The sequence below is a fragment of the Balaenoptera ricei genome, chromosome 16 (assembly GCF_028023285.1).
Source record: "Balaenoptera ricei isolate mBalRic1 chromosome 16, mBalRic1.hap2, whole genome shotgun sequence".
Lineage (NCBI taxonomy): Eukaryota > Metazoa > Chordata > Mammalia > Artiodactyla > Balaenopteridae > Balaenoptera > Balaenoptera ricei.
The window spans coordinates 64358166-64370350 of NC_082654.1; the positions used below are offsets into that span (position 1 = coordinate 64358166).

At 41.5% G+C, this 12185-nt stretch overlaps 2 protein-coding genes across 4 annotated transcripts in view; one reads left to right on the forward strand and one right to left on the reverse strand.

Annotated features, from left to right (window-relative positions):
- The window catches only part of AIFM2 (apoptosis inducing factor mitochondria associated 2), a 35170-nt gene extending 26909 nt beyond the window's left edge, over window positions 1–8261 (forward strand). Inside the window, exons 9-10 of one of the 3 annotated variants that reach the window (XM_059899230.1) lie at window positions 6276–6405; window positions 7606–8261. In XM_059899230.1, coding sequence (XP_059755213.1) covers window positions 6276–6405; window positions 7606–7660 — 185 coding nt within the window. In that variant the 3' untranslated portion in view covers window positions 7661–8261. Of the gene's footprint in view, window positions 1–6275; window positions 6406–7035; window positions 7297–7605 lie in introns of those variants that run through there. The other 2 variants (XM_059899229.1, XM_059899228.1) reach the window with 2 other exon arrangements.
- Window positions 1–12185, reverse strand: part of LOC132350247 (core histone macro-H2A.2) — a 54469-nt gene that overhangs the window by 10543 nt on the left and 31741 nt on the right. The window contains exons 5-6 of the mRNA XM_059899233.1: window positions 12023–12133; window positions 10510–10614 (exon numbers count right to left, since the gene is read on the reverse strand). Coding sequence (XP_059755216.1) covers window positions 10510–10614; window positions 12023–12133 — 216 coding nt within the window. The remainder of the gene's footprint in view (window positions 1–10509; window positions 10615–12022; window positions 12134–12185) is intronic.

Consider the following 12185-nt stretch of genomic DNA (forward strand, 5'->3'; position numbering starts at 1 on the left):
AGGCGGGAGGGACTCTCTGGGAAGAGCTGGAGAGGAGCGGAGGGTGATCGCCTGGCGCACTCAGGCCAGGAGCCTGCTGAGCTCCCAAGCCGGCTCCCCCCCTCCACAAAGCCCCATCCAGGCTGCGTGGGTCCTAGGAGCATAGGAGGGAGGCCGGGGAGATCAGGAGAGGCAGGTGGGAGGGGCCCTCCCAGACCTCAAGAGCAGGAGAGGAGAGGAGGGCTTTGCCCCACCCACTCGAGCCCAGGAATCCTGCTGGGCTCCCAGGTGAGGTCCTCTGCCCTCTGAGACCAGGGGTGGGGGGCACGCCTGGGCCCCTTCCATTCCTTGAGCCTAAGCCCCACCCTCCACAGACCCCAGGGTCTTTTCCAGCCCTGTGAGTCCTAAGCATAGGCCCTGCCCACCACTCACATCTTGCTTAGGCCTCGCCCTCCACAGCCAAGGCCTTTACCCACCCACCCTCTTTTTTTTTCTTCCTTTTCCCTCCTCCTCTTTTTCAGTATTGTGGTACTGATGTACCTTCTGGTTGTTGATTCATCTACATTTTAATTTTTATATTCTTTCTAACATATCTGTTAGTTTCCTAGTCTAATTTTATTTTTTACTTTGTTATTGCTCTTTTTTTTTTTGCCACCCCATGCGGCTTGCGGAATCTTTGTTCACTAGCTGGTTCTGAGTCCGAACCACTGGACTAAGAGAGAACCTCAGACCCCAGGGAATATTCATCAGAGTGAGGTCTCATGGAGTTCCTCATATCAGCACCAAGACTCAGCTCTACCCAATAGCCTACAAATTCCAGTGTTGAAAGCCTCAGGCCAAACAACCAGTAAGACAGGAACACAATCCCACTCAAACAAACAAACAAAATTGAGACGGCAAAAAAATATGTCACAGATGAAGGAGCAAGGTAAAAACCTACAAGAACAAATAAATGAAGAGGAAGTAGGCAATCTACCTGAAAGAGAATTCAGAGTAATGATAGTAAAGATGATCCAGAATCTCAGAAATAGAATGGAGGCACGGATTGAGAAAACACAAGAAATGTTAACAAAGATCTAGAAGAACTAAAGAACAGAGATGAACAACCCAATAACTGAAATGAAAAATACACTAGAAGGAATCAATAACAGAATAACTGAGGCAGAAGAACGAATAAGTGAGCTGGAAGACAAAATGGTGGAAATAACTGCTGAGGAGCAGAATAAAGAAAAAAGAATGAAAAGAATTGAAGACAATCTCAGAGACCTCTGGGACAATACTAAACGTACCAACATTTGAATTATAGGGGTCCCAGAAGAAGAAGAGAAAAAGAAAGGGTCTAAGAAAATATTTGAAGAGATTATAGTCGAAAACTTCCCTAACATGGGAAAGGAAATAGTCACCCAAGTCCAGGAAGCACAGAGAGTCCCATATAGGATAAACCCTAGGAAAAACACACCAAGACGCATATTAATCAAACTAACAAAAATTAATTTAAAGAAAAAATATTAAAAGCAGCAAGGGAAAAACAAAAAATAACTTACAAAGGAATCTCGATAAGGTTATCAGATGATTTTTCAGCAGAAACTCTGCAGGCCAGAAGGGAGTGGCAGGGTATACTTAAAGTGTTGAAAGAGAAAAATGTACAACCAAGATTACCCAGCAAGGATCTCATTCAGATTCAATGGAGAAGTCAAAAACTTTTCAGACAAGCAAAAGCTAAAAGAATTTAGCACCACCAAACCAGCTTTACAACAAATGCTAAAGAAACTTCTCTAGGCATGAAACACAGAGAGGAAAAAGACCTACAAAAACAAACCCAAATCAGTTAAGAAAATGGTAATAGGAACATACATATCAATAATAACCTTGAATGTAAATGGATTAAATGCCCAACCGAAAGACACAGACTGGCTGAATGGATAGAAAAACAAGACCCATATATATGCTGTCTACAAGAGACCCACTTCAGACCTAGGGACACATACAGACTGAAAATGAAGGGATGGAAAAAGATATTCCATGCAAATGGAAATCAAAAGAAAGCTGGAGTAGCAATACTAGTATCAGATAAAATAGACTTTAAAATAAAGACTCTCACAAGAGATAAGGAGGGACACTACATAATGATCAAAGGATCAATCCAAGAAGAAGATATAACAATTAGAAATGTTTATGCACCCAACATAGGAGCACCTCAATACCTAAGGCAAATGCTAACAACCATGAAAGAAGAAATCAACAGTAACACAATAATAGTAGGAGACTTTAACACCCTACTTACACCAATGTACAGAGCATCCAAACAGAAAATAAATAAGGAAACACAAGCTCTAAATGACACAACAGACCAGATAGATTTAATTGATATTTATAGAATATTCCACCCAAAAGTGGCAGAATACACTGTCTTCTCAAGTGCACACGGAACATTCTCCAGGATAGATCACATCTTGGGTCACAAATCAAGCCTCGGAAAATTTAAGAAAATTGAAATCGTATCAAGCATCTTTTCTGACCACAATGCTATGAGACTGGAAATCAATTACAGGAAAAAAAACTGTAAAAAATACAAATACATGGAGGCTAAATAGTACACTACTAAATAACCAAGAGATCACTGAAGAAATCAAAGAAAAAATTAAAAAATACATAGAAACAAATGACAACGAAAGCATGACAACCCAAAACCTATGGGATGCAGCAAAAGCAGTTCTAAGAGGGAAGTTTATAGCCATTCAATCTCACCTCAAGAAACAAGAAAAATCTTAAATAAACAGTCTAACCCTACACCTAAAGCAACTAGAGACAGAAGAACAAAGAAAACCCAAAGTCAGTAGAAGGAAAGAAATCATAAAGGTCAGAGCAGATATAAATGAGATAGAAACAAAGAAAACAATAGCAAAGATCAATAAAACTAAAAGCTGGTTCTTTGAGAAGATAAACAAAATTGATAAACCATTAGCCAGACTCATTAAGAAAAAAAGGGAGAGGATGCAAATCAATAAAATTAGAAATGAAAAAGGAGAAATCACAACTGACACTGCAGCAATACAAAGGATTATAAGAGACTACTACAAACAACTAGATGCCAATAAAATAGACAACCATGAAGAAATGGACAAATTCTTGGAAAGGTACAATTTTCCAAGACTGAACCAGGAAGAATTAGAAAATATAAACAGACCTATCACAAGTAACGAAATTGAAACCGTAATTAAAAATCTTCCAACAAACAAAAGTCCAGGACCAAATGGCTTCACAAGCGAATTCTTTCAAACATTTAGAGAAGAGCTAACACTGATCCTTCTCACACTCTACCAAAAAATTGCAGAGGGAGAAACACTCCCAAATTCATTCTACAAAGCCACCATCACCCTGATACCAAAACCAGAAAAAGATATCACAAAAAAAGAAAATTATAGACCAATATCACTGATGAACATAGATGCAAAAACCCTGAACAAAATACTAGCAAACAGAATCCAACAGCACATTAAAAGGATCATACACCATGATCAAATGGGATTTATCCCAGGGATGCAAGGATTCTTCAATATACGCAAATCAATCAATGTGATACACCACAATAACAGATTAAGGAACAAAGACCATATGATCATCTCAATAGATGCAGAAAAAGCTTTTGACAAAATTCAACACTGATTTATGATAAAAACTTTCCAGAAAATGGGCATAGAGGGAACCTAACTCAACATATAAACGTATATGACAAACACAACAGCAAGCATCATACTCAAGGGTGAAAAACTGAAAGCTTTTCCACTAAGATCAGGAACAAGACAAGGATGTCCACTCTCGCCACTCTTATTCAACATAGTCTGGAAGTCCGAGCCACAGCAATCAGAGAAGAAAAAGAAATAAAAGGAATACAAATTGGAAAAGAAGAAGTAAAACTGTCATTGTTTGCCGATGACATGACACTATACATAGAAAATCCTAAAGATGACACCAGAAAACTACTAGAACTAATCAAGGAATTTGGTAAGGTTGCAGGATACAAAATTAATGCACAGAAATCTCTGGCATTCCTATACACCACCAACGAAAAATCAGAAAGAGAAATTAAGGAAACACTCACATTTACCACTGCAACAAAAAGAATAAAATACCTAGGAATAAACCTGCATAAGGAGGCGAAAGACTTGTACTCAGAAAACTGTAAAACACTGATGAAAGAAATCAAAGATGACATAAACAGATGGAGAAATATACCATGTTCTTGGCTTGGAAGAATCAATATTGTGAAAATGACTATACTACCCAAAGCAATCTACAGATTCAATGCAATCCCTATCAAACTACCAATGCATTCTTCACAGAATCAGAACAAAAAATTTTACAATTCTTATGGAAATACAAAAGACCCCTAATAGCCAAAGCAATCTTGAGAAAGAAAAATGGAGTCGGAGGAATCAGGCTCCCCAACTTCAAACTATACCACAAAGCTACAGTAATCAAGATAATATGGTACTGGCACAAAAACAGAAATAGAGATCAATGGTACAGGATAGAATGCCCAGAGATAAACTCATGCACATATGGGCACCTAATTTACGACAAAGGAGGCAAGGACATACAATGGAGAAAAGACAGCCTCTTCAGTAAGTGGTGTTGGGAAAACTGGACAGCTACATGTAAAAGAATGAAATTAGAACACTACCTAATATCATACGCAAAAATAAACTCCAAATGGATCAAAGATTTAAATGTAAGACCAGACACTATAAAACTCTTAGAGAAAAACATAGGAAAAACACTCTTTGACATAAACCACAGTAAGATCTTTTTTGACCCACCCCCTAGAGTAATGGAAATAAAAACAAAAATAAACAAATGGGACTTAGTAAACTTAAAAGCTTTTGCACAGCAAAGGAAACCATAAACAAGACAAAAAGACAACACTCAGAATGGGAGAAAATATTTGCAAATGAAACAACAGACAAAGGATTAATCTCCAAAATATATAAACAGCTCATGGAACTCAATATCAAAAAAACAAATAATCCAGTTAAAAAATGGGTGGAAGACCTAAATAGACATTTCACCAAGGAGGACATACAAATGGCCAAGAGGCACGTGAAAAGATGCTCAACATCACTAATTATTACAGAAATGCAAATCAAAACCACAATGAGGTATCACCTCACGCCAGTCAGAATGGCCATTATCAAAAAATCTAGAAACAATAAATGCTGGAAAGGGTGTGGTGAAAAGGGAACCCTCCTGCACTGTTGGTGGGAATGTAAATTGATACAACCACTACGGAAAACAGTATGGAGGTTCCTTAAAAAACTAAAAATAGAACTACCATATGACCCAGCAATCTCACTACTGGGCATATACCCTGAGAAAACCATAATTCAAAAATAGTCATGTACCACAGGTTCATTGCAGCACTATTTACAATAGCAAGGACACGGAACCAACCTAAATGTCCATTGACAGAAGAATGGATAAAGAAGATGTGGCACATATATACAATGGAATATTACGGAGCCACAAAAAGAAACGAAATTGAGTTATTTGTAGTGAGGTGGATGGACCTAGAGTTTGTCATACAGAGTGAAGTAAGTCAGAAAGAGAAAAACAAATACCGTATGGTAATGCATATATATGGAATCTAAAAAAAAAAAAAAAATGGTACTGATGAACCTAGTTGCAGGGCAGGAATAAAGAGGTAGACATAGAGAATGGACTTGAGGACTTGGGGTGGGAGGGGGAAGCTGGGGAGAAGTGAGAGTAGCATCGACATACATACACTACCGAATGTAAAATAGTTGGCTGGTGGGAAACAGCAACATACCACAGGGAGATTGGCTCTGTGCTTTGCGATGACCTAGAGGGGTGGGATAGGGAGAATGGGAGGGAGGCTTAAGAGGGAGGGGATATGGGGACATGTGTATGCATATGGCTGATTCACTTTGTTGTGCAACAGAAACTAACACAGTATTGTGAAGCAATTATACTCCAATAAAGATCTATTTAGAAAAAAATACAACCCAAAAAGACAACAATAAAAAAGAAGCTTCAGAAGTTTGCAAAGAGGGAATTCCCTGGCAGTCCAGTAGTTAGGATTTGGCACTTTCACTGCCAGGGCCCGGATTCAATCCCAGGTTGGGGAACTAAGATCCTACAAGCTGCACAGCACGGCCAAAAAAAAAAGTTTGCAAAGAAAGCAAAGGTATTTACAACTTTAAGGTTAGGGTTAGATAAATAAGATTTTCATTTTCCTTAACTTATGTCTTTATTTCTTAACTTGATATTTAATTTAGAATTAGAAGTCTCTACTGAAGAGGAAAATGATACTGGAGATATAAAAGATGGATCCCTCTTGAAAGCAAAAAGGAAGCATACGAAAAAACATAAGGAGAGGCATAAAATGGGAGAAGAGGTTACACCATTGTGAGTACTATCAAAGTCCGTCAGCAGTGCTAGTTATATTGTTGGCAATTGACATATTCCATGGAAACTCATTAAAGGACCCTTTTAGGGTCCTTTTAGGGGGTGATTTGGCCATAAAGCAGTCTCATGACATGAACCCTAAAGTGACCTTTTTAAAAAATTGAGGCTCCGGTGTTCTGATCTCTGGGTTCGGTACCCGTGTAGTATTGATTAAATTCAGTGTCTTGATTTGATGGCAGCACTCCACACTGGGGGGGATCTCACAGACCCTGCAGCCTACCTCTTGTCACCAGCTCCTCAGCCGGGTCCCAGAGCCACCCTTGGGGATGCAGCCACAACCTTGTTGCTTGTGGGTGGGGGGCAGGCCCTAGGTGACAGATGGCTTAGCAGGAACCTCTGAGTGGAGAGCTCTGGGGTCCTGTTCCCATCTCACCACCACCTATGTGTTGTAAGTCCCTGGGGCCAAAGGACAGACACAGGCCCGGGGCAGCCTGGAATGTTGTTCCCCGACTTGGGCCTTGGTTTCCAATGGAAAATGCAGAGCTTTGCAAGGCTAATCTCTAAGGACATTTCTGCTGAGAAATCCCTCGAGTTTTTGATGGTAGGACAATTCTCTACGCCATATTTCAGGGTTGTGCTTCTAGAGAGGCCAAGTGGAACCCCCAGGAGATGGCAGGACTCCACCTCCAGCGCAGCAGGAGCCCCACCTATGTGCACCAGGGGATCCTCATGCCCCTGAGATGACATGTGGGTGTTTTGTCCAGACCAGGATGACTGCTGCTCTTGGGTGGGAGATGAAGTATTTCCCCTCATGCGTTTTCATCTTCAAATGAATTTGGTGAACTGGATGTCTGGGGCAAGTCTCAGCTCTCTCTCTCTTTGTGGTTATTATTATTAGTTGTTATAATTATTCAGATGATGATGATGATTATTGTTATTATTATTATTCAGTTCAGAGGCTTCCCTAGAGGCTGGGTGAGGGAGCTTCCCCACTCCACACTCAGACACTCAAGTATATTTGGAGGGGCACTGTACGATGTGCAGATCACTTAGGAAAAATATTGATTCCAGCAGTCACTCTCCACTGAGGCGGGGGTGGAGGGGTTTCTCCATTAATGTGCTTGGGTTTCAGTGACACAATTTGGTTATGGTGATCGCAGGCTATGGCAAGTGCCTCTAAGTCTCCTTTCTGCCCCTCAGACCCCTGGCCAGTTTCGACCTGCTGGGTCACAGAAGCCTGGAGAAGGCCAAGTAGCTGAAGCTGGTAGCCAAGTTCACTGTGAGAAGCAGGGGAAACAGGTCTAGGCTGCTGTGCTCTGCTTTCAGAGGTCAAATGGGACCATGTAAAAATCAAGGTGAGCCCACCCTCTTCCCTGAAGACATTTAGGAATAAAGTAGCCTGTAGAGTTGATGAGGGGACTTCCCCTTTGTGGAAGCCTCCAGTGAAGAAGTGAAGAAGGAATTAGAATATCTAGGATTAGAATATCTCCCCTTTGCAACCCCTAACGAATGGACAAAACTAGAGAAGGAGCATCGTGAGAGAGTGGGGCTCCTCCTGATGGGAGGACATTCCATCACTGCCCCAGTAGTCTTGCTAAAAGTTTTTGAACCTGAATCTAATTAAGCCTCTGGATCCAACTACCAACTTATAAGAAAAGCAGAGAAGAAACATGTTTAATGACACTAGGAGGATGGAATCAACAAAATCCAGACTGTGGGAAACCCTACAGGACAAACGGCCCAGCTTCTTCAACAAATAAATTGCTAAGAAAAAAAGAGAGAGACAAAGGGGGATCCAATGGGTTATAAGCGACTTATCAACCAATTGTAACGTGTGAACTTATTGGAACCTGAATCAAATAAACAAATTTTAAAAAATTGACATTTATGATGCAGTTGGAATTTGAACACTGGATATTTGATGATACTAATTTTTTTTAGTTGTGATAGTGGTCTTGTGATAATGGTATGTTGTGAAAAAAATAGCCCTTGTCATTCTGAAATATTCACAGATAAAATAATATGTGTGGTGGGAATGTGGGCGGGGGTAGAGCTGAAACGAACTTGGTCATGGGTAGATGATGATTGCAATGGGGTGTGTAGGGTTTCATTACACTCTTCTGCTATTTTTGTGTAGGCTTGAACTTTCCTGTAATAACTTATAATGTCTTAAAAAGAATAAATCAGGGCCTTATCTGCATGGGGAGATTGGTTTGGGCCACAGTAGTGGAGAATGGAATCATGATGGGAGGGACCCCTTCTAACAACTCTGCAACCATGAAGGAGACTATCTTTTATCAAATGCCTATGAGCCCGGCACTGTGCTAAGCTCTGTCTTTGTATTATCTTATCTAATCTTCATAGCACCTCTATGAGACACGTACTATTGTTATCCTCACACGTGAGGAAACTGAGGTTCAGAGAGGTTAAGAAAACTGCCTATAGTCACACAGCTAAATCCAGGACATAGACCCACGCTGGCTCCAGAACCTCCACTGAGGCTGGGATCTGACCTCGAGTTTTTGCTTCAATACCAGTGTTTTTTCTATCCTACCATCACCCACCCCTTAAAAAACAGAAATATCTTTATAGTTTTCCTGATATAAAAATGCACATACTATAGAAATGATAAAGAAGGTAAAACTTTAAAAGATAAACTTGTTTTGTTTGAGAGAAGCTAGAACACACTTCAAAACAGAGCTCAAGATTAAGGCCACGAGGTGGAGTCTTTCTACACAGAGGGAGTTGAGGGCAGTTGATAGGGTCTGGGCTGGGTTTGAAGAGTAGAGGAATTTTCACCATCTCTGTTTGTGTGCCAGAGAAATCCTCTTTCTCTGTAATACTGTTTTTTGCTTGTTTGTTTGTGTTTTGTTTTTGTTTCCCCCCACCCGGTGCTATCTTATTTCCTTTTCAGTAAAGCAAGTGGCCTCTGATGCCAAGGGGGAAACACAGGTGAGCCTGGCAGCTACCATCCAGGGCTGAGCTACTAGCATTGGCCCCAAATCACCTACCTCAGAAGCAAGCCCTGTATCCCAGGGACAAAACCCTTTCTTTGTCCATTTCTGTCTTGTAAAAATCGGTGAGATGGTGACTAAATGGTCTTATTATTATTTCTAGTGCCTGGAAGCTTAGCCTCCAGGTTCCTCCACCTAGCCTGGTAACAGATCCCTCCACCACTCATGGGACAGGTGGCAATCCACTGGTGAAAGAACTCAGTGTATAGCCTTACAGACCACCTAACTTTTTCCAGATGTCCATTTCCTTTTTACCAATGGTGTTCTCAGTATTTCAGCTTCAAATATATGTAGAGGTTTACCCAAAACATGTACAACAATATTTAGAGTAACACCACTCATTACAGCCCAAATTGGAAACTGCCCCAGTGCCATCAATGGTACAATGGATCAACAAACTGTGTTATATTCCTACAGTGGAATACTGTACAGTAAAGAAAATGAACTACAGCCACACTCAACAACATGGGTTGATTTCACAAAGCTAAGCAAAAGGAGACAGACACAAAAGGAGACATACTGCATGATTTCATTTATATAAAATCAGAAACAGATGACACCCCTCTATGCTGTTAGAAGACAGGATAGTGGTGGGGACTTCCTTAGAGGTCCAGTGGTTAAGACTCGGCGCTTCCACTGCAGGGGGCATGGGTTCGATCCCTGGTCAGGGAACTAAGATCCCACATGCCTCGAGGCGCAGCCAAAAATAAAAAAACCAGAAGACAGGATAGCGGTTACCCTTGGAGAGAATGGTGACCGGGACAAGGGATGAGAGGCCTTCTGGGGTACTGGTAAGGTTCTGTTTCATGATCAAGGTGCTGGTCCCAGTTTTGTTCGCTTGGAGAAAAATTCATCCAGCTGCGCATTAATGATCTGTTTTTGTATAATACTTCAATAAAAATTTCAAAAATATCTGCAGACTTAAAACAAAATTAGTTTTTCTCTAGTAATGTTGTTCAATTACACACGAAGGCAGAGCTTGATTGACACGGTCCGCCAAGCAGGGGCTATCCAGCTGACAATGACCAACTTCACGAGAACTTGCCAGAACAGTAGCTATTCTATGGCACCTCTCCCGAAACCTCAGAACCTTACCTATATCTTCCTTGAGGTCAATTTCAGCTGTGGTTGGGTGGACGATGCCCTCCACTCTCATGGAGCCAATATGGCTGATGTCACTCTGGGTCAAGGACAGCTGCATTGGGAAGAGAAGATGCAGAGTGTGGGCGAGATCAAGGCCTATGGAAAATCTTCACGTTTTACTCACATCTGTTCATTCTCTCAGTCGCTTGTGTCAACAGAAAGGGCTGTGCGTGGAGCGACCATCTGACGTTTCCAAGGTGTGTGGTTTTCAACAGGCTCTTTTGGGCTCAGTGGATTTGATGTTCACTCTGAGGCTAGCAGCAAATCTGCCTCCCCTTTCGGGGGCAGGAACGGGACCTCCCCTCCTTTTCTTTTCCCTATAGCTTATGCCTTCGTTTCCCATCCGGGTGGCCTTGGTGTTCGATATCATAATTCTCTGAGTAGCTCCTTCAAGAAGCTACTCGGTTCCCTGCATTCTCTCCAGAGCAGCACAGACCTCCGGGGGCAGGGATGTAAAGCCAACCACTTTGCTGGAGAGAAGTGAGGGGCTCTGGGATTCTGACCTCTACGTCTGGCCGCCTTGACTTTTGGGACCACCCTCTTGGGGCTACGCTTGTGAAATGCTGCCCCATGTGCCCATAGCTGAGCGGAATGGAAGCCATTCTCCATTGTCTCCCCATGTGAGCTAGAACTTCTTGCTCCCCTAGATAAGAGAGAGAAAGCGAATCATCTCGTAACCACAGATAGCCCCTAGAGTGGACATAAATTCCACCTCTTTGCTTCCCTGCTTTCATCAGTGATGAATTAGGAACCCGCCACGTTTATGCTCTTCTCAAAGCACGCTCTTCCCAATTGCTTCAACAGAGGTTTGTACTACTGTCAGGCTGCAAACATTCGCTACCTGATATGATTAACTGACTGTTTCCGCGGGTATCATATTGCAGCCCCAGTTGACTTGGTAGATAAATTGTCTGTTATGCTTGTGGGAATGAATTATTTGCATGTCTGGCTGGGCTGCTGTTGTGCTGCTGAAGACTTCTCAAATGTATAACCCTGTTTGTTTTCTTTCTGCAGCCTAGAAAGGCAAGCAGACTGAATTATTGGCAAATAATTCATTTCTAACACCAGGGATATTCAGGGAACATATCTTTCTATTTTCCTTCTTTGATAAATTACATCACACCATGTAAAGCAGGCCTCCCAAAGGCTGGTTGAGAAAGTTAGCTATGGATTTTTTTTGGTGAGCAAGAGATAGCTGGGGCATGGAGACCAGAAAGATCCACTATGGGTACCCCTGGCTGACCAGTGTCAGCATGAACAATTCTCAGCACTAAAGAGCTTGTTTATCCTCACAATGCAGACACTGCCATAGCTCTTTAGTTTAAAAATGAATAATTCAAGACCAGAGTGAGAGTCATATTAGGGAAGGAAGGGATGAAGGAGGCTTCATTGCTTGTAAACAGGAGGTTATAAAAATGCAATAGTGTTTTATGACAGCACATTACAATTCTCTTTATTACCTTCTGCCCTAGAACAAGGCTTTTAGAAGACAGGATGGTGAATCCATCCCCGGGCCCATCTTCAGAGGTGGAATTTGAAGTTCCTTCTTTATCGCTGTCCTTTGGTTTGGACTGTTGGTAGAAATCAGAAGGACAGATCAGAAATAATCCAGAAAAAGCCCAA